General features: G+C 39.0%; 1 protein-coding gene across 5 annotated transcripts; it reads left to right on the top strand.

Annotated features, from left to right (window-relative positions):
- The first annotated feature begins 5 nt into the window (after positions 1-5).
- Positions 6-22,883, top strand: LOC309798288 (putative spermatogenesis-associated protein 31C2). Of its 5 annotated transcripts, XM_082646518.1 has the most exons (7): positions 6-256; positions 1,773-1,861; positions 5,435-5,707; positions 19,223-19,511; positions 20,472-20,529; positions 20,872-20,932; positions 21,146-22,883. In XM_082646518.1, the coding sequence occupies exons 4-7, from the start codon at positions 19,329-19,331 to the stop codon at positions 22,710-22,712; spliced, it is 1,869 nt and encodes a 622-aa protein (XP_082502644.1). In that variant the 5' UTR covers positions 6-256; positions 1,773-1,861; positions 5,435-5,707; positions 19,223-19,328; the 3' UTR covers positions 22,713-22,883. The 5 variants fall into 5 exon arrangements, 2 of the variants coding, with proteins under 2 accessions (XP_082502644.1, XP_082502645.1); XR_014293046.1 differs by lacking the exons at positions 19,223-19,511; positions 20,872-20,932; positions 21,146-22,883 and adding an exon at positions 20,796-20,810 and having other exon boundaries at positions 12-256; XR_014293047.1 differs by lacking the exons at positions 19,223-19,511; positions 20,472-20,529; positions 20,872-20,932; positions 21,146-22,883 and adding an exon at positions 17,659-18,785 and having other exon boundaries at positions 12-256.
- Positions 22,884-23,120: the final 237 nt, after the last annotated feature.

The following is a 23,120-nucleotide window of genomic DNA, read 5'->3' as shown; positions in this document are numbered from 1 at the left end:
TTATTGTTTAATATATATATATTTTTACTTTTAGCAGTTTAAGCCAGGAGAGTAAATCCAGTTCCTATTACTCCATCCTGTCCAGAAGCACAGGTCTTAAGTGAAATTGAATACCAAAGAAACAGTTCCAAATTTTACAACGGATCTATCACTGGTTGTTAGCATATCTTCCCACACCCAAGACACCAAGATAACTTCTACTCACTGTTAAAGCTTTATGATGAGCAAAACTTCCACCACTGTGCTTCCTTAGCATGTGAGTATATTTTTAGTTTACTGGTTATATATATTCTCTAATTATCCATTATTTTGTCCTTCTTTTTGATTAGATATCGATATCCACATTTTCTTTTCTAATAGCTCACAGAAATTTCTCTCATTAACAACACCAATAGAAATCACAATAAAAATCGCCTTGGGGGACCAAATTTATATCACATTACCAAGTTTTTATTTTGCTCCCATAAAACTTCTGCAAAATACAACCACTATCTATCATCAGTATCATTAGAACAAAAACAAGGCATTCTAATCTCAAAAGCAAAATATTTTATTTAACTTAATAAGTTTCACATTATAAAAATTTTCTCATAGCATCATCCTTAATTCCTCAGTATTCACTAATATTGGGGGATTTTTCTTTCAGTTATTTGAGACTAAGGATGATTTTATTCATCTCTACAGCCTGGTACATATATGTACAGTGTTTGTCAAAAGGTGGATATTCAAAAAAAATCTTGACTAAATTATGGTAATTCATGTGATCAGTTCTGCAGTTCTTAAAACTTTAAATTACTTGTTAATTCTAAGAGAAAGTCAGATAATTTTTAGAAGGATTTCCAAACCATGCTAAAGTGTCAGCCTTCATTTCCTTGTCTGAGGGAAACAGGATAGAAATAGATGGTTTTAAAGTTCTCCAAGCTTCTGTGTCCTTTATACATCCACAATTTTAATCCTTATCATTTTCAAGATTTGCTAAATTATTTGAGGTGATCCATTCTCTTATTAAAGTTACATATTTTATGGCACATACTGAGCATATTAACAAATAACTTACTGATAAATGACAATGCCCATAACACCAGGTTAATCTGATTTCCATGAAATGAGCTGTAACTTCAAGAATATTAATTCATCTAATAAGGGTGATGATTTACATAATGTTGCCTAAAATATTTCTCTTGATTATTTAAGAGAGTTTTCCTAGGGGTAAATAGCTGGGAAGTCAATAGAAAAAAAATACAACCATGATTAATTTAATTCCAGTCTAAAGGACTCCATATATAATGTATTTGAGAAAACCAAGTCACTATTATAGATTCAGATAAATGGCTGTATATATGAGATATTTTTAATGTAACCCAAATTATAAGAAATAGTTTTTTGGTATAGAAGCAACCACTCTTTTACCTAAAGGAAAATATAAAATCTGAGTTCATTGTAAATTTGCCTCATTGCCCTCTGTTAGTTTGTGCCTGCCCCATCCTTAGGGGCCCAGTTAAGGACTATTGTATCATCCATACATCAGAAGAGAATGTCTGTGTTCTATGTTGATAGTCAGTCTAAACAAATATTTATACAGTTGAGATCAGAGATATAAAATGTCAGTTCCAAATCCACCCATGATGGCACATATATCAGACAGATGACAAAGGTTATAAAGGCCTGTGAAATACTTGAATCGTATTTTGCAACCCTTGAAAGAATTCAAGTCGGAGATTAGCAGAAACCAGGCTCAGTTCTGTCCATAATCCCCTTTATCTGTCTTCTAGCCAACAAAATGAAAACCTGAAGCCAAGCTGACAAATAGAGTGTGAAGGGCCTTCTACTGCATTTAAGAAAAAACTGAGACTTGCTATAGGTAAAAATTATCTTTTCTATTACTATTATTGTTGATGTTGTTGTTATTCATAGAAATAATGAAAAAAAACCTAAATAACATTATTCTGCTGGATTCTTTACTATATGTAACACAATAAATTAACTCGCTTCATATTACACTGGGCATATAACATGAAAACATGTGCAGAGAACAGAAATCAGTATCTGTAAAGACAAATTCCCCTGTGATAGAGAAATCTATTATTTTAAGTCCAGACAATTAGATCTATTAAAGTGTAAGAGTGTTTCAGTACAGTCTTGCTAAAAGTAAAGCTTAAAAGTAAATCGAAAAAAAAACTGGAAAACTGATGCCAGTTAGATACAAAATATAAGATTATGCTATGTATATGGGACAGGATAGAACTCTGAATGAGGTCACATGTAGGGAAAGCAATATTAGTGACAAATCAACTAATGTCCTTATTGAGCATAGACATTCCAAGAAGGGTGAAGAGTACTGTATAGATGTAAGACTCATAATATTCAAGTTAGTTGTAAAAGAAACAAGGTAAATGCTTTCAGTCAATACGATAGGCTGAACAGATATTGAGAATCCTTTCTTCCAATCTGAACACACAGTTTGTTATACTTGTGTTTTCTTTTATATGTTGCTTTTACATGTAGCAACATATAAAAAGCAAATGAACAAGCTTACAAAAAAGGGGGGGGGATCCCCAGTCTCAGGATTTAAGGGGAAAAAACAAATTCAACATTAGAATAGTGAGGAGGAGTTGAAACCAAGAAATTCAAGGGGGCCCTGGAAATAATAAGCCTTGTTTTTGAGGGCTGGCTTTAAATATTCGCTGTCTTATCAGAAAACAGGTAGATGCTGGAAAACAATAGAATAATATCTTCAAAGTACTGAGGACATATAGCTGTCCAAATTAAAATTCTACACCTCATTTTAAAAAACTACTCAAGAACAAGAAGTAAAGAAATTTTCATTCCTAGACAAAGAGGAATTACCACCCACAAACTGTAACAACAACAAATGACTAAAGCAGTGGCAGCAGCTGTTGGAATTGTCTGAAGGCATTAAAAAATATTCTGATGCCTAAAGCCAATACTTTGAGATTTTTTTTTTTAACCAAAGTGATCTAGGCGGTGTTTCAATAATGGGAGCTTTAAAAAGTTCTCACATAATTCTCATGTGTTTTAGGCAAGATTGGAGACCATTGTACAAAGAATGTTCTTCAGTAAGAAAGAAAATAAGCATAAAAAGAAGTAGGAAGGTGCACTGAACAGTGACCAGCAAAGAAATTTGTAATGTTGGAATGAATCTGAATAACGGTTGAGTGTAAAAAATAATAGCCAATGGGGGTATGTACAAAGTAAAACTAAAACACTAGATAATATACTGAAATACTGAAGATCAGATTTAAAATTTGAGGGGTCCATGAACCGCTTAGGAGGAAGATGAGATAATTAGTTTTAGACTTTTTAAAGTTAGAAATATATGTCAAATTTTTCAGAAAACACTAAAAATGAATACTTCATATATGATTCATAAAAAGGTAGACCATAAAAAGAGAATGAAAAATGTGTTTAAACGAAGTTAGTACTGGGAGGGATAAAACATAGAAAAATAAAGGAGAAATAGATCAATAATCACAATACATTTGATCACAGAGATAATAAAAATAAATTTAAAAATTCCAGTTTTTGCTGCTTACAAAAGACATATATAAACTATTTTTAAGATGCAATGCAATACTTCACTCGAAATAATTAATTATATACATGATAAATGATTTTCAAGATTACATATTTGGCATGATGACATGTATACAAATTTTTAAAACTCAGAGCAATCATGTATTTTTCATGGATTCATTTGCATATAGTAAAAACTTCAAGCATGGATTCAAAATATTTATATTAAATTCATGATACCAGTTATACCTAAGAAAAGGAAAAATGGGACTGAAATGAGAATAGAGAGGAGAGAAAAGAAATGTGTGTGTATCTGTGTGTTTGTGTGTGTGTGTGTGTGTGTGTGTGTGAACACATGTACAACAGTCAAATATGTGCTTCTTTCACAGCATGATTCACTGTATTCCATCACAATATTAATAAGATTTCATACGATATGGGCATCTCTGCAGAAATTAAAATTGTCACATGCTTATGTGTATTGGGCAATGAGCTCACCTTACTATTTCCATCCATTCTTCAATTAAAATCTAGAAATGTGAATGGGCTGTTAGAATTTAGTTAGTGAGCCAATTACCTTTACGGAACATGCTAGTTATGCATAGCTTTTCCTTGGCTTAATTATGTTTTAAAATAGCAGGCATTCATTTTACGTCTTTAATTGATGGCTATCACACACAATTAGTTTGAAATTTCTTATCAATATGCTTGAAATATATTTGGTTGAATCATTGGAGTAATCTTTTTTGAACTTACCCAAAAGTATGTGTTTAGCCTTCCTAAACACAGTGGCACATTTCCAAATACAAAGTAGTTGCATTAGAATTATTCCTAATATGAAGACATTCAATATTTGTGGAAACAAATTTTCTCTTGAAAACTTAGCTTCCAGATGGAAGAAAAATAGGGGTAGAAATGTATTTAAAGGCAAATTTGAAGATGAGAAATCAAAATTCACATTCCATAGTAAAAGAAAAAGGGTTAATAATTACAGAGAGAAAGGCAAATACAATGCAAAAATTATTGGAACATATTTTGCTCAATTACAAACAAACTTACATGGTAAGTTGTAGCTTCCATTATTGCACCAATTTGTAGCATATTTTAATATTTTCATTTTGAAATGAAAAATTTAAAAAGTCATCTATTGTTTTTATAGAAAGTATCTAGAGTGGTTGAAGTGAAATAACTTTCAGAAAATGTGTTAAAATGGGGCTACAAAAGACTTAGGAGGACATAAGCTTGGTTCTTATTATTGACAGTTTGCAAATCAGCCATGGGGATACACATTATTTCCAATTTAAAATGAATGATGATTCTATATATACATATATATGCATCTTATCATATTGATTATAAACCAAGTAAAATCTCATGAAATCTAAGTATGTTTGAAAAACTTAAACCTATTTTTATGTTTTTCCAAACACTAGAAAATGAAAGCAGTTTCTGTTGTTTGTCATTTTCTTTTGGACTCTCTTGGCTTCTGGAAAATGATTATGTCAAGATATTGGAGAAGTATTCATAGGAAGCAACAGAGGCCATGAGAATAGAGACCTACACTGCTTCCTCATTAGAAAAAATAAAATAAAGATTCCTGTCTATCCATTTCAAATTACACTCAGGGATGCTTATAATATAGAATTTGAAAGTTGAATACATACTAGTTGTCAAGTAGTCAGCCCCATTGATTACTCATGCATTCCCTCCTAAGTATGTTGTTCTTAGAATTCAGAGGGGTCCTTTAATCACACCCCCCATCTTGACCACTCACATCTCCAGATTTTCCTACTTCACGGCATATTGGTGTTTAATTTATTAAACAAATATTTGTTGAACAATTACTATGCATGCTAAGCAGTGGGGATCAAAGATGAATGAATATTCATTTGTCTTTAAGGAGACACAGTCTACTGGAGAGAGGCAGAACTGTGAACAGATGACTGCATAAAGAGGCAAAGTCAAGTCTTATTTATTCAGAGGAAGAAGTCCCCGTGATCAAGCAACAAGTAAAATCATTTCATTGTGCAAGACATGGATTTGTGATTGAAAATGCACAAGCATATTTATCTTATTATCCATCATAGATGATCACCTATTATAATCAGTGAGATTTCTTAATGGCACAGCATCTAGAGGAAGACGTCATGCATGAACCTGTCATATTCAGAAAGTAAGGAAGTGGCACAGTGGGAACAATTCAGGAAAGTAAATAAACATGACAGTAGATTTAAAATCTACTTTAACTGTTCTTACTATTATTAATCTATTTGGGCAAGTAGTAGTTTTCATTGATGTTAGCATTTTTTCATCCATGACTTGAAATCAGACATTAAATATTAATATTATAAAAAAATGTTACTAATTGAATTCATTCACAAATTTATAAAAATAGATCAGCACCAGAGACCTATTTATTGGAAACAAAGTAGGTAGAACAATTAAACTCATTTATAGTTCCTTCTCAACCAAAGTGGACAGAAGTTTTATATGTAGAGGTCAATCCTGGGCCAGAGGCTACTTAGTATTTTCATCAAGTCTAGGATGATAGAAAAGCATGTGGATTTAGTAATTTACAGTTCTCTTTAGTTGATAAGACTGATTAATACTTTGTCAAGATCAAAATTCAACATGACCATAATATGACCTTGACAAATTGGAGAAGTGGTTTAAAACAATGCAATTTAATAAGTCTAAGGGTCAGATGTGGGCTTTAAAGGGATTGGGAAGGAAATGGAAATTATAATAATGTAGGTGATACCATGCCAGTGAGAATGCATTTGTGTGTGTAATATAATATGTAACAAATAATATTGAGTATGACTTGAGTCAAGAATATAGCAATAGCTTTTATTTTTTTTCTCTCTCTCACCATGGCATAGTGCTTACTCACTCACAAATATTTCTAATACATTTCATCAAAATTTCATCATTAAATCCTGTATCCCTGCTGATAAAATTAAAAGTAATTCTAAGATATATAAATGAAGAGAAGGGTATAAAGGTACAAATAAGTGGGTGAATATTAATGAAATTACTTTGTATTGTGCTTTACAAATACGATTTATGCATTTATCTTGTTACTAACACATTCGTTCATTCATTCATTCATCAATCATTACATATTTATAGAACTTCTACTATGTCCCAGGCACTGCATTAGGTGCTGGTAATACAAGGTGTGGAAAAGCAAGCATTGTCCATATTTCTTAGAGCCTGCAGTCTAAAGAATAATTACTAATTGTAGTAAATATAGACAGGGTACTATGAGCCATGGAACAGGGAGCCTTTCTCACCTGGAAGGATGAGGAAAGGCATCCCTTGTGAAATGTCTTCTTAACTGATGTATGAGGGTAGGTAGCCTAAGGGGACAAGGGAGTAAAGGAGTAAGTATTTCTTGCAAAGGGGAAAGCAAGTATTAAGAATTTGAGCTTCAAAAAAGGAATGCTTCACGTTGATATTACAGTCTCAACAAATACAATTAAATTTCTGGTTGTTAATACATTGCATAAAAGTGGAGGAGTGGATTTCTGCCAAAATTAGGGCATATAGTTAGGATTAGAAGTGTGCTCTGTGATATCAGTGACTTTAACATTGCAGTGAGACTGGGAGGAAAAAACGTACAAAGAGGCTATCCTCTGGACCCAATGGCACTGATGTACATCAAGGCTTTTGCTGAAGTAGAAAATCTGCTATTGATATTGAGGTGCTCTTGAATGAAACAATGACTTCAAATAAGAGTTCCAAACTGAAACTCAGAAAGACCACCAATCTGACATGACTTAAATTTGAACTGCTTCTCAGATAGGCGATTTATACTTTGGGGTAAATGGAAACTGGGCTTGGTTTCACTAATGATATCAATGACATTTTGCTATTAAATTTGGTTTAATATTTTCATTTTACAAATCCCTAACTTCAAAAACTCTCTAAGGGAAAGTAAGGGGAAAAGGATAGGACTAACTTGTTTAGTTACATTACCTTGAATTTTAAATTTAAATTGAGCTGCGCTATCTCCACCAATGCTTGACTAGAAGCCTGCACAGTGAGTAGTTGTAATGGAGGAGATTGGCTCATTTTAATGGCCACATCTGATGGATCTCAAAGAAATTCAGGTAAAACAACTCTCTGCATAGTTCATAGTCAATTATTTATACTTGCAGAAAAATGCCAAAGCCTAGAAAACTTTAAATGGTGGATAATCAGCAACATTCACATTTTTCCTTGAGGTTTTCAGGATTGTACAAACACATTTAGGCTTTGAAAGACACGTTTTGGAACTTTACTGGAGGTATTCTAAGAAATACCTTCATGTTAAAACAATCTCCAAATATTTTAGGAATAACTAGTATCTCTCCGTAAATAATTCATGCCTTAATTAATTATTATCATTGTTAGAAATTAATACTGAAGTATTTCAGAAAAAGATGACATATTAAGAATGTGACACTGCTTCCATGTCATATAAGAGCATGAGGATATCTCTATTATGAAACTTACTGCATTTTGCTACAACATTTTTGTCTATCTTCTCTTCCAGATTACAAGCTTCTTAAAAAATAGACTGTGCACAGATCTAACTTTCTGGCCTACATTTGCAGCACTGGAGACTACTATTGAAATATTAATTCAAAGGATATTTTAGAAAACATTATAGACAGAACTCTATCATAAAAGAGCATATATAAATATAGCATATTTTCTGATGTTATTGAATCATCTTAAGTATTGGTTAATGCAAATTTCAATCTCTAAGGCACTTCTACAACATACCTGAAAAATGATCGTCATCTTGTACTTGAATGTCCTCACTGAGAAAGAAATTGCAACTCAAAATAAGTTTATTTCATTTTTAGGAAGCTCTAATTGTTAGAAAACTCACTCTTAAAATAAGTTAAAATCTCTATTCCTCAACTTCTATGCATTTTCCTGGTTTTTAAATTAGGGGCAACTTGATCTTTTTTGATTTTACAGCTCTAACATAGCTAAAGCTGGCGTTCAGGTCCTTTGCCCACTTACCTACTCTTCATAATTATTTTTATTAAAAGAAATATATTGTGGTATAATATAAAAAATATACTAACTTGAATGTACACTTTAATGAATTTTGACAAATGTAAATATTTTGTAACTCTGTTTCCATCAAGGTAGACAATTTTCCTATTACCCCCTTTTGCAGTTTTCCCTTTCCTCTTTGCAGTCACTCTCTACTCCATCTTTGATACAGGCAACTGCTGATATGTTTTCTGTCGCCATAGATTCATTTTTCCTTTTCTAGAAAGTCATATAAACAGAAACATAAAGTACATACTCTTGTGTGTCTAGCTTTTTTCTCAGCATAGTGTTTCTGAGATTCATCCTTGTTGCATTCCTCATAATTCTATCCTTCTACTGCTGTATGATATGACATTGTATGGATATACCACAACTGGTTCACCCATATAAATCTTGTTGGAGATTTTCTGATGATGGCCATTCTGACCGGTGTGAGGTGATACCTCAATGTAGTTTTGATTTGCATTTCTCTAATGATTAGTGATGTTGAGCATCCTTTCATGTGTTTGTTGGCAGTCTGTATATCTTCTTTGGAGAAATGTCTATTTAGGTCTTTTGCCCATTTTTAGATTGGGTTGTTTGTTTCTTTGATATTGAGCTGCATGAGCTGCTTCTAAATTTGGGAGATAAATCCTTTGTCAGTTGCTTCATTTGCAAATATTTTCTCCCATTCTGAGGGTTGTCTTTTCGTCTTGTTTATGGTTTCCTTTGCTGTGCAAAAAAAGCTTTTAAGTTTCATTAGGTCCCATTTGTTTATTTTTGTTTTTATTTCCATTTCTCTAGGAGGTGGGTCAAAAAGGATCTTGCTGTGATTTATGTCATAGAGTGTTCTGCCTATGTTTTCCTCTAGGAGTTTGATAGTGTCTGGCTTTACATTTAGGGCTTTAATCCATTTTGAGTTTATTTTTGTGTATGGTGTCAGGGAGTGTTCTAATTTCATACTTTTACATGTACCTGTCCAGTTTTCCCAGCACCACTTATGGAAGAGGCTGTCTTTTCTCCACTGTATATTCTTGCCTCCTTTATCAAAGATAAGGTGACCATATGTGTGTGGGGTTATCTCTGGGCTTTCTATCCTGTTCCATTGATCTATATTTCTGTTTTTGTGCCAGTACCATATAAGTGCTGGAGAGGGTGTGGAGAAAAGGGAACCCTACTGCACTGTTGGTGGGAATGTAAATTGATACAGCCACCATGGAGAACTGTATGGAGGTTCCTTGAAAAACTAAAAATAGAACTACCATACGACCCCGCAATCCCAGTACTGGGCCTATACCCTGAGAAAACCATAATTCAAAAAGAGTCATGTACCAAAATGTTCACTGCAGCTCTATTTACAATAGCTAGGACATGGAAGCAACATAAGTGTCCATCATCGGATGAATGGATAAAGAAGATGTGGCACATATATACAATGGAATATTACTTAGCCATAAAAAGAAACGAAATTGATGTATTTGTAGTGAGGTGGATGGACCTAGAGTCTGTCATACAGAGTGAAGTAAGTCAGAAAGAGAAAAACAAATACCGTATGCTAACATATATATGGAATCTAAGAAGAAAAAAAAAAAGGTCATGAAGAACCTAGGGGTAAGATGGGAATAAAGACACAGACCTACTAGAGAATGGACTTGAGGATATGGGGAGGGGGAAGAGGAAGCTGTGACAAACTGAGAGAGTGGCATGGACATATATACACTACCAAACGTAAAATAGATAGCTAGTGGGAAGCAGCCGCAGAGCACAGGGAAATCAGCTCGGTGCTTTGTGACCACCTAGAGGGGTGGGATAGGGAGGGTGGGAGGGAGGGAGATGCAAGAGGGAAGAGATATGGGAACATATGTATATGTATAACTGATTCACTTTGTTATAAAGCAGAAACTAACACACCACTGTAAAGCAATTATACTCCAATAAAGATGTTTAAAAAAAATCTTGGATATTTTGGTCATATCCAGTTTTACCTATTATGAATAATGGTGTTACACATTTTTGTGAACAAATTTGTGCGACATAAGACTTCATATCTCTTGGATAAGTATGAACTATTAGGTAATTGCTTGGTCATATGTAAATGTATATTTAACTTTAAAGCTTTCATGCTACAAGTCCATTAACAATGTATTCATGTTTCTCTAGGTCCACACCAAAACTTGATATTAACAGTTTTTTAAATTTTAGACATTATAGTGGTATGTAGTGGTATCTCATTATAATTTATACATCTTTGATGGAGCAATCTCTAAATATATATAAATTATATATACTTAATATATATGTTGTATACAATATATGTAAATATTTTAATTAATTTTTATTGGAGTATAGTTGATTTACAATGTTGTGTTAGTTTCTGCTGTACAGCAAAGTGAGTCTGTTATACATATACATATATCCACTCTTTTAGTTTCTGTTCCCATATAGATCATTACAGAGTACTGAATAGAGTTCCCTGTGCTATACAGTAGGTTCTTATTAGTTATCTATTTTATATGTAATAGTGTGTATACATATAAAAAATATAATTAGGCACTTAAAAATAAAAGGAAGACATGCAAATAGCCAATAGGCATATATTCATAGATACATATACTTTACATTTATATATATAACATATCCATAAATATATTTTTGCCATTTTCTCCCATTGGATTGTCTTTTTATTTTTGAAGTGTAAAAATTCTTTAATCTGTATATAAGTTCTTTGCCAGATATTGATATTGCAAACATTTTCCAAGTTTGATCTTTCCTGTTGATTTTCTTAATTTTGATTTTTATTCAGCAGAAATTTCCCTTTCCTCTGTGGTTGTCACTGCCTTGTCAGGGTTGGGTTCTGACCCCTAGTCGTTGGAGTAGAGGCCGTCAGATCTGTTTCTTAGCTGTGTTTCTGATCTGCGGTGTGAGGTCGGGAGGACTGGAGCACTCCCACTGGGATAGAAGCCTTTGAGTATTCCTCCTCTGGAGGTGTTCACCTGTGGGTATGCTCTGTTTTGTCTCCTTTCGCCCATTGTGTGGGCTTACAAAGTACACGGCTGTTGGTACTGCTCTCAGTCCCACCTTAACCATGGTTATGCCGGCAACTGGCCCTGGTGACTCAGGCCTCATTTTTACTAGGCCACTGGCCCAGATCCACTGAGGTCAGGTCCCAGGACTGCAGTAATTATGTACCTGGACCCACTATGTGAGATATGGAGGCAGCTCAGACTCTGGCCTGGCCAAACCCCAGCATGTATGTGCCCACAAAACCCACAGCTGCTAAAGCCTGACCTGTCTCAGCTGCAGGAGCACTTGTCCATTGGGATGTTCCCAGGTGCTGAATTTAGGAAACCATCAGAGGAAGTGTAATGCCATGATTTGCACAGCCATGAGGAGAGATTTCAGCTCTTCTTCCTTAGTTGCATGTTCCCTGGAACTCAGCTGTGGTTTCAGCCCCATCTCTGCATGTGGGCCACCCACTGGTGTCTGCTCCCAAGGCTGCTGGAGCACACGAGCTTGTCAGGCAGGAGGATGTAGAAGCGGCAATCAGGGCAGGCAGGCTGCCCAGGTGAGAGGGTGCTGGGTGGCTATGGGATGTACGAGCCTGTCAGGCAGGAGGGAGTCAAGGTGGCAAGCTGGGCAAATGGGCCACCCAAGCAGGAGAGTGCTGAGGTGATGATGGCTGGGGGCATGTGAGCCACTCTGGCAGGAGCCCTTCCTAGTGCCTGTGGAGGCAGGGGCCGGTGTGTGAGGAGAGAGGCTGCAATGGGGGCCCCGCCCTTTGTGCATCACTCAGCAGTGGCACTTTGCTTCTATGCTGGTCTGGGCTTCCTCCAGGAGCATTCCTTGTTGTGGAGCTCCTCACTCCTATCCCCTTGAGCTGTCTCCTCACAGCCAACATCATTCCCCTTCCTGGGTCTGCTCTTCAAACCCCACATTCCAACACTCAGCCCCCGTGTGCACCAGTGGTCACCAGTGGCTGGGGCATGCAGAGCTGTGGCCAGACCATCTGTGTAGGCCTCACTCTCTCCTGCCTGCCACAGACTGGCTGCTGCACTGTTCTCTGAGCCACCAAATTTCTCCTTCTGCCCCAGCTTCTCTCCCCGCTGCTTCCCCAGATGCGGGAACCTCTTCTCACCTTCAGCTCCGCTCCCCCGCCCAGGGTCACAGGTCACGTCCCACTTCATCTGCTCTTCCTTTTCCCTTCTTCTTTCTTTCGTCCTACCTGGTTACGTGGGGATCTTTCTTGTCCTTTCAGGTGCCTGAGGTCCTCTGCTAGTGTTTATCAGGCGCTCTGGGAGAATCGTTCCATTTGTAGGTGTATTCTTGATGCATTTGTGGGGAGATATGAACTCCACATCTTCCTACTCCTCCGTCTTCTTGACTGACTAATCAGCAGTTTGAGTTTTAAAAGGCCACTTTTTCCCCTTTTTTAACCTTGGTTTCAGGTTCTACCTAATTTAGCTAATTAGGCTCAGTCTCAGGTCATTGTGGTCTGTATTTACATTTCTGATTTGTACCGATTTGCAAGACAAAGACAGTTGCTTTTAATTCCCCAAAGAACTGGCCTGTCACCTAAATAATATTGAAAGAGTGATTTGCCCAACTACGTTTTCTTTAATTTGCTTTTCTGTAACAGTGAGAAGATTTCCAACTAGACTGAAATTTCAGAATTCTATAGTCTAGAACTTTATGGTTTAATTTATCATACCTTCAAAACGTGCATAAGGCATTCAACAAAGACCCTCTTTCTGAGTGCACAGATTAGACCCAGAGTAAAGTCTCCATTATTTATTTTTATTATCCCTTAAATATTAGCTGTTAGTTTTTACTTTATATTTTATAGGCTCAGGTAATCCCACTGGTTTCCTTTAGTATGTTTAATTAATATTTCCTTCATATGCCGTCTTATAATATCAAGCAGGGGAAGAATTCCCCAGTGAAACATGTCTATCCCACACAATATAATTAGGCAAAAGAGAGGTAATTATCTTATACAATGCCCATTTAAACATACCAATTTTTATAAAGACTCTGGGGTCCCCAGAGAGTGGTTGATCAAGCCAAGGGACTCAGGCACTTTTGTCAATCTTTTAACTTGATTAATTGGTCTAACTTTTGCCCCAAGTAATTGTTGGTCAGGTATCTCAGTGTAATTTTACGTGTATAAAATTTATATGTAATAAAATATACGTATTTTAAACTGGGGTAAATAGGGCAGACTTGTTTGGGTCTGGCCCTTTAATGTTGATGACAAGTAGGAGATCCCTTTGGCCCATCCAATCTTAGGTAGTATTGTATCCAATCTTTGATTTATCTCATTAATGTCTGTTTTATTTATCCCACTTTAAAATAACCATCTAAAGATTTCTTATTCATTTAGGAGAAGTCCCTTTAAAATTTTCACCTTGTTGGGAAAAAGTTTTTAGACTTTTCCTTCAGTTTTTTTCCCTGTTACTTAACCTAATTAACAATAATTATTCTAATGTTTTTATTAGCATCTGTAAGACCCATTTAGGGGAAGCAGAGACCACAAATAAGGTTTCCCAAACCAATTTTTTGGGTTTGTTTGAAACTAAAGGAGTTTTTAGGTTAACCATTATATGTCTAATTTCCCACATTTCCCCCCCATAGGAGCCAATGAAACAGCTGTTTATAATGAGAGCTCTCTAAAAATTTACCAATTTAGAAGTTTCTCCAATTTGAAGGATCCATGATCTGCCCATAAATGAGGTATACCTTAATAGTGACTCAAACCAATAAGACGCAAGAGGCTTCCCCACAAAAGAGTGTAAAGGATGCTGTCTAAATAAGATCCAGAAAGTTTACTCCCAAAAGTAGTTTAAGAAAGTAATGGTCTTTGTTGTACAGGCTGACACAATGAAGGTTAGGATGGCAAAAAGCCCCCGAGAGTTGTACAGTCAGACAAAAGCCTGCTCAGAATCCCAGTCTATTTGACTGGCTGCCAAATGTACACCATATAAGTACTTTTGGATGGTAGTGACCAAGTTCTCAAAACACACACACACACACACACACACTGAAAAATATCAGAACACTTACATTTCAAAGACACAGGAAGAGAAATGCAAGTTTCCCCTAGAAAGCCTTTTGTTTTTTTGAAGTCAGAATTCTGAAAAGATGTTTTTATCAAGCCAGCTTTTTCTAACTTAACTGCATATGCAATAAAAGAGTCCTATCTTAGTCATTTTTAGGGCAAGATTTTCTTTAAGTCCCAAGTAAGTAAGCACTTGTAAATGTAAATTTTGTATGTACATAAACCTGGCCAGGATATCCGTTGGAGGCTGGAAATCTGTTGTTCCTTTTTCTTTTGTATTGAAAGCTAAGTTCCCCATTCTGAGTTCAATTTGTGAAGATCACTTTTATTTTGACAAACTCTATTAAAGTAGCCAATTCAAGGAAGACAGGTTAGTCTTCCACCTAATTACCCAGTCCAACTTTTACTCAGTGTCTTTCACCTGAGCAAAGTCTCCCCAGTCTTTCAACTGAGGATAAACCACACAGTGTCTAAACTGAGCAAGATCTTCCCAGTGTCTTTTAAGTGAGGCTAACCCACTTGAGCAAAAGTCTTCCCAGTGTTTTTCTACTGAGGATAAGCTCTCAGTGTTTAAACTGAGTAAAAATCTTCCCAGTGTCTTTCACTGAGGATGACCCAGGTACTTCTTCTTGAAACCAAGTTTCAAGGATAACCTACTACTCAAGAGAAGAGTTTAACACCACTGAATAAAACTTAGGATCATCAACCAAAACTGGAGATCCAAGAACCAGGAGATACTCACCCAAATTCGTCTGGACACTCTGAGAAAGCGGACAGGCCCAAGAAGCCTCTGCTGGTGCCAGGACTCTGGATCCTCATAGAGTTCAGGCAAAGAAGAAAAGTCTGCTCTGGGCCCCTTCATTGGTTGCCAAGACTGCTGACTGAAAAATATGCACAACCCAAAAGGAGAATTATGTTTTATTTGGCAGATTTTCTGAGGACTTAAGCCCAGAACACAGCCTGTCAGATCACTCTGAGGAACTGCTCAGAAGACCTAAGGGAGGAGTCAACAAAAACCAGGTAGTCAGAACATCAAAAGATTACTATTAATTAAAGAAAACTAGACATCTCAAGTTAAGGACTTTAGCACTTTTCTATGTATGAGAAGATGAAAGAATCTGGGCTCCGTGAAATCATTCCTTTGATATGCACCTTAACTCTAGAATCAGTACCCTGTTTTTCTCCATCCCGAATCCCCTCAAGGTGCACAGTTGAGGGTTCCTGCTTTGACGTCTGACTTGACGACTGCAACATCCTTTGTCTACTGATATGGCAGGGAACATTTTTCATCCACAGGTAAGAAATTGAGGAGAAAATTAACATAATTCAAGATATAAAACCATTACAATATTAAAAATTCCCAAATGTCAAACAAACATAAGTACCCTTGACCTGTAAAATGGAAGATGCCAAAGAAGGGAAAAAAAGAAACAATAAAGAAAATGTAGAAAATAAAGCATAAAATAAGATGACAGAAATCAATAACAGTAGAACAATAATTAAATAAATCAAGGTAAATGTTATCATAAGATTTTTAAATTTCAAAAAAAACCCATCAAACAAAACATATTGAAAATAAAGTAATAGAGAAAATTTAGAGAGCAAATATGAATGCAAAGAAGACCTGTTAGGTAGTTAGTCAGACATTAGCAGCAAGGAGGTGACAGTGGTGAGAAAGACAAGAAGAAGAAATTGAGTCACACCCAGCCATCTGGGAACTCTCCCTTGAATCCACCCAGAATGGGAGAAACTATGGTCGGGTGGTGGGCAGCTTATCCTGATAAAGAGAGGCACAGTAACACAAGGGGACTTCTCCAGGCTGTGCATGCCCAGACCAGACAGGCGTATAACCTGTAGTAAATCCAAACTCATTATACCATAATTACAATAAATTACATGTGGTTTTGCCCCTCCCCCCACCCAGTAGGCATTTCTTGGGGATTCAAGGATGAGAGCATGCACAGCAGAAAACTTGTTACATAGCTCAGGACTGTCAATCAAATAATGATCCTTGTCACTCACCCCCACCTCTCTGCAAAATGCTCCTTAAAAGCGCTCGTAAGCCATTATAGGAATGCTGCTTTCAATTTGCAGGAACAGTACACCCATCCCCCCCCCCACCCCGAGAGTGTACCTTTGCTTCGATATACTTTGCTTTGCTTTGGGCTTGCTTCACTTCGCTGAAATAGCCTGTTCTCAGAAACAGCCTGCTCTTTCTCTCTCCTTCTCTCTCTCCCTCTCTGAGAGTGTACCTATGCTTAAATAAACTTTGCTTTGTGCTTAAGCTTAACATGGTAGTTTGCGATCCTTTGCTTACTATCATGGAACCAAGGTAGCTGGTCCAGGCCTTCCACTGACCTCCTCGGTTGAAGCTATTTTGTTACAAACATGTCCACATGGTGAGAGACCTAAGTCTAAATTTTGATAAAAGGTTGAATTAAGGTGAGAATATCATATGGGAGGAAAAGACTGTAGGAAAAATAGTAGATGTAGGAGATATGTTTGTGAAAGTGCACATTCATAGCAATATAGCCAAATAAACTCACATGCCCACGTTCCCACTAAAACTGTATAAAATTATGACCAACAAGCAGAGAATACACATTATTTTAAAGCCCTCATGGGGCATTAAGACATATTTACCATGTGAATCCTTCAGTGAATCTTGTGTTACTGCTAAGGGATAGAAAATGGTGTCATAAGGGAATTTTGTGTAAGACTCAAAGCTCCCTTTCTATATGGTTCAGGCTGGACTTGAAGCTTCAGGGGCCTGAGAGGATGGGGCTGGAAAGGCAAGGCACACTCAGAAAAGAGAATACATACATAACACACTAGGAATATCTGAAGAGGCTGCTCAAGACCTGGCTCAGCCCCAAGGGTTTGACCCCTAGTCCTACTCTTCACCCTACAGCCCTTTAGGGTCAGGACCTTGGCTCACCCTAACCCATTCCTAGCTTCCGGGTATAGCATGAGTGCACATGTCTGAATGTTAATGTTCTCTCAAAATTTACATGTTGAAATCCTACCTCTTACAGATAGGAGGCGGGGCCATGCAAAAGTGCTTATGAGCTTTCATGAATGGGATTAGTGCCTTATAAAAGAGACTCCAGAGATAGCTCTAGCCTCCTCCCATCATATGAGGATACAGAGAGAAGGCTCCAGCTGTGAACCAGGAAGAGAGCTCTCACTACGAGGTGGCCATACTGGTGACTTGATCTTGGGCTTCCCAGCCTCCAGAACTGTGATAATAAATGTCTGTTGTTTTTAATCTACCCAGTCTATGGTATATTGTTATAGCAGCCCTAATGGATTACACATATTTCAAAATTTATCTGGAGAGTGGGGACTGTCTTATCGTTGCAAACTAAGAAGTTGGGTTGAGACAACATATGAAAGATTTTCTTTAAGTAGAAAATTATGGATTATTGGATTTGAAAGTAGTAGATTGGTTAAGGAAAATGAGTACGTGTGTGTGTGCGTGTTTGCAGTGTGTCCCAAGTTTTTGTGCAGTTTAAAGATTTACTAACTCCAGAATTATAAACACTACAAACTTACAAAAACATCATTTGAAGGTGTAACTGTTACCAGATGCAAGTCTGTGTGCCTGATGCACAGTGAGGCTAAATACTGAAACATCAGAGTTTGGAGCAGAGAAGGGTTTACACAGTGCCATGCAAGAAGACACGTGGCTCATGCCCAGGAAAAACCCCAAACTCCCTGAAGGCTTTCAGCAAAGCCTTTTTAAAGGCAAGGTGAGGGAGGGGCATGGCTAATTGTTGCAAATATCTTGGTGTTGGATCCTTTGTTCTAGCAGCTGGCCAGATGGGTCAGATCCTGGTCAGGTCACGTGTTCCTGTAAACCTCCAACAAAACAATTATTATTCTCTGTTCTGCAACTTTTTATCTCCATGAATGGGCTCTTAAAAGTCAGAGCCTTAGCAATAGGCTATCCTGTATATTTCAGGCTATAGGCAACATTGTTTTCCAAAAAGTGCAGAGCCAGCCTGGGTCACAGGGATGGACAGAGTTAGCTCCGGCAACAAAGCATAAAGATTAAAGTAAAAAAGATCTAATGTGGAGTCAGATTTGTTCTTCCCTATTACATAACTATTTATCATTCTTTCATACTTATGAATTTTGAAAAATAAATTATTTTAATTTTTGTGTGTAGTTCCCTCTGATAGAAAATGAGGCAAAACATACACTATTCAAAATTCACAAAACTAAATAAGTGTAAACGAAATTCAAGTTCTATCCCTGGGTTTACACAAGACACAAACATGATGTGGGAAAGTTGGAGCTGAGGACAAAGGAAATCCTGAGTAAAAATGTCTGTGAAACAGCCAGTCTTCCAGGGTCAGCTTAAGATGTTCAAGAGTTATCAAATTGGTGGGCCTCAAGTAAAGGTCTCTAATGGATGAAGGAACCAGGTTCCAGATGCAATGAACAGAAAATTGGCTAAGGTCTCTCTGACAGGATGAGAGTAGTTGGAAGGAGGGATCTGGAAGCCCCAGGAGGGTGCAGGTGTCTGTGGGTCTGGATGGGAAGGCGGGGCAGTGATTCAGCCTATTTCTCTTATTGCCCCTCCCCCACACTCAGGAGCCCTTTGTGACAAGGCCACAGCTCTGTGATGCAGGCCTGGGGTTCTGCCATCAAGTGAACTCCCAGTGCTCTGTTGCCTGAGGGCAGCAATGCAATTCAGAAGATGGAGAATCTCTTTTCTTCGAAAAGCATTGTTGCTATGTGGCTGAGATGCAGCCCAACTTCCTGGGTGATTAATATCATCCTTGGGTTCCTGTGTGGACTGGTGCTCTTCCTAATGTTACTCCCCTGCTTCCAGAGTAATCCATTCTTAGCACCACCTAGGAAACATAGAAACATCAGGAAGGTAAGAAACCTTTGGCTTAATCCCAGCAGAGATTATCTCTTTTTTTCTTATTCTTATTTCCACTTTTCTAAACCACCTAGAGAGACTCCTGAGATGGGAACTCTCAGAAAAGTATAGAACATCATCCTTCTAGGGAAAAGCCAGGCCAGAGAGGGGTTAGAGTGGGCATGAGGATTTCTAGCCTGAGATCTTAGACCAGGAGTTCAGGTATGGTAGAGGGCTCCAGGGCAAGTCCCAAATGCCGTGACTAATAATGGTCAAGGACTGGATTACTAAGAGTTCAATCTCTGCAGGAAGGCTGACCCCTGAGCCCTGGTTCACCAGCCACCTACCCACAGCGGGTGTCACAAGTGAGACCTTCCTCTGTGTTGGGGCTGAGCCCCTGAGAGCCTGAGAGAAGAGGCTGGAGTGGAGGTCTGGCCTTGGGAAGCAGAATCCTATCTGACAAAGCTCACGTGAGCATTTAGGTCTGAGAATGTGTGTGTTTCTTGATCAGAGGAACAGTGACAGAAGAAATCTATGGTGATTAAAACTTAAAAAATCCTTCTTGGGCTTCCCTGGTGGTGCAGTGGTTGAGAGTCCCCCTGCCAATGCAGGGGACGCGGGTTCGTGCCCCGGTCCGGGAAGATCCCACGTGCCATGGAGCGGCTGGGCCTGTGAGCCATGGCCGCTGGGCCTGTGCGTCCGGAGCCTGTGCTCCACAACGGGAGAGGCCACAGCAGTGAGAGGCCCGCGTACCGCAAAAAAAAAACCCCAAAAACAAAAAAAAAACCTTCTTTGCACTCTTCAAAGAAGAAAAACTGAAAATATTGTTATCCACTTTAAAAATAAGTAAAAGGGGAAAAAAACCCACAGAGTTTTAGTTAAATGTAGAAAGTCATGTTGTTCATGAACACAGCTTGCCTAGATAGAGGACAGTGAGAGTTGGGTGTTCGCCCCTCATTTTTTCTTATCTCTCAGCATCAAGTAGAGCTGAAGGGGAGGAGCAGGAGTAGGAAGAAAAGTGGATCTTTGAAAGGTAAGCCTTTGCCATTCAGCCCTGCGCGCCCCCGAGAGTTAGCTTCCATCTCTCCTAGTCCTGAGGGCCCAGCTTCATGGTCTCTGAGGATGCCAGTGGCAGAGCTTATTCCTCAGGAAACAGAGCCTGAGCCTAATTAAAGTGGAAGCACTTTGCAAAGGACAAACCCTTTTCAAGTGAGATTTACCATCACTGTCAGGGACATGTGGCCTTGGACACTGATACTTGGGCTCCAGAGTCTAATCCTCCAAAGATTTCCCTTAAAGGGCCATTGCACTCAGCCTCCTGAAAGACTCTTAGGCCTCTGCCTTCACCACCATGACCCAGTCTCCTGATTTCCAGCTTGCAGAGATTGCCTGGAAGAACTGGAGGGGACTCACAACCTGGTTTCACTTCGGCAAAGGTAAAGAATCTTTCCCCTTCTCTCCTGGGTCGTCCTTCCTCCCAGAGCCTATAATGTGACCCCAGCCATGGGAGGGCGTGGCTAAGGCCCTAGAGTGAGGGAGAGCAGGAGCTTTATGAAGTCAGTGTGGGGGCAGAGGAGGGTTCTTGGGCTGCAGGTCCCCAGCCCTGCCTGTCCTGTCCAGCCATCCTGGCCCCATCTGCTCTCCTACAGCTGCCTGGGGAGGCTTCCTGGCAAGGACAACTTTCATCAGCTCTCATGTCAAGACCCTCCTGGTGAGGCGTGCAAAGCAGTGCCTGCTGGAGCCTGTGGAAGATACTGCTTGAAGGGTTGGGAACCCTGCATGAACACCTCCTGTAGGGTTTCCTTCCTTGATCCAGACACTCGAGAGGTGCTGGAAGCACATATTATAAGGTTTGGGGTAAAGCACAGGTGGACCCTACCCCTCAAGGTCCTCAAGGCCATAAATGTCTTTAAGTTGAAAAAGTTCCAACCCTCCACCGTTCTGCAGTTTGCCTCTTCCCCTGAAGCTACCTGTGTGTCTGGGTCCCACTCAACAGTCCAGTTTGCTGAGTTCCTGGAGAAACCTCCTCAGGCTCATTCAGGAGAGAAGATGATAACAGAAGAGTCAGTTCCTACCCTGAAGAGGCCTCTCCTTGTCCCCTCAACTGTGTGTAAGGAAATCCAGAGTGCCCTGGGAGCGATTCCATCTGGTGACTACCATGAGCCCTCAAAGGCTTCTCTGACTGGACAGGAGGGCAGGCCACCTTCTCAGTCCCTCACACTCAGCCTTGTGGGCAGAACCTGGAAGAGTGAGACTGTGGAATGGGTCAAGAGGGACAGCCTAGAGCCAGGTCCAAGTTCAGCAATGGTCAGGAATGAGCCAAGAGAGGAGAGTGGTGGTCAGGCCTCAGGAGACCCCTGCCATAGGGTAACAGTGATGGAGGTGAACTTAGGATCCCAGTCTTTGAGAGGTGAAGAGGCCAGGGAGGCTGTGGAGGCCAAGCAGTCTCCTGCTCTTCAACCACAGTCTCGTGTTATCTTGGAAACCAAAGTGTTGACAAAATCCCAAACCACAAATGTACATATGAGGAGTTTAGAGGTGCCAGGGGCCAGTAAAAGTTTCCTACTACCTAGAATGTCTGTTTTCCAACATCCAGGTGAGCCATGCCTTAATATGGAGGTTGCTAGTGAGTTTAACTCCAAAGTAAAGGTACAGTCAGACAACCAGCTTCAGGACTTTCCCAAACACAGGTTCCTTGCTGCAGACAACTTGGCTTCTCAGGTGCCTCAGTGCCATCCCCAGAGAGTCCTCACCAGAGACAGGTTAGCTTCCCAGGAGCCAAGTGGCCTTATGGAAGCCCAAAGGAGCAACCTAGGGCAGCAGGAGCCCAAAACTTCAAAACTCCAAGACTCATGGAAGAGCCAGAGCAAGATGATTGCCCCTACTTACAAAAGGGAGGACTGTAGGAGGCATAAACCAGGAGAGCATGAAGAAAGGTTTAAAGAATTAGGGACCTCTCAAGCTGGAAGTATGAGCCGCCCTGCCCAGGTCAGGGGAATAACAGGCTCTACTGGGAGCAGATGTCTCCAGCGCATGCCAGAGAAGAAACATAGCCCTCCAGAAAGCCTCTTCAGAAAAAGGATGATGCTATTTTTAAAGTGGATTTTCCCCAAGAAAAAAGTCAATGGTCGAGATGTTCTGCAAAAAAAAAAAGCCCATATCAGCCACTGCCCAGAGTCACGGATCAGTCAAAAGCAGATCAATCTTGAAGAGTGAGACTGCTGAGGGTCAGGCACGCATGGCAGCTGTTGGACAGATCCTAGAAGAAAAAAGAGCAATTCACCATGGACTTCATGCCACAAAGTTAAATGAACACAAACTGGAATTCCAAGTCCCAGTATGTAGGTGTTTCTGCTACCATAGGCTTACCTCCTACCCAGAGCAAGGGAGAATGATGGGTTATACAGCCTGCAGTCATAAAGCCACCTCCAAGGGCCAGAGTTGTTCTATGAGGGAAAGGAAAGTCAGACACCAACATAGCTTGAAAAGTGTAAGGTTCGAAGATGAGCAGCTGGGCCTAAGGTGCCTCCCATCCTTGCCCCCCAAGAAGGGTTTGTTTCCAGTTAGTACCTGCCAGTATGGGCCAAGGATTCCAGGTGCCCCAGCCCGCCATCTACACTGTCC

Source organism: Mesoplodon mirus (assembly GCF_964341445.2).
Source record: "Mesoplodon mirus genome assembly, contig: HAP1_SCAFFOLD_2571, whole genome shotgun sequence".
NCBI lineage: Eukaryota > Metazoa > Chordata > Mammalia > Artiodactyla > Ziphiidae > Mesoplodon > Mesoplodon mirus.
The sequence above is the reverse complement of the archived record's forward strand: the minus strand, read 5'-3'. Positions and strand labels throughout refer to the sequence as shown.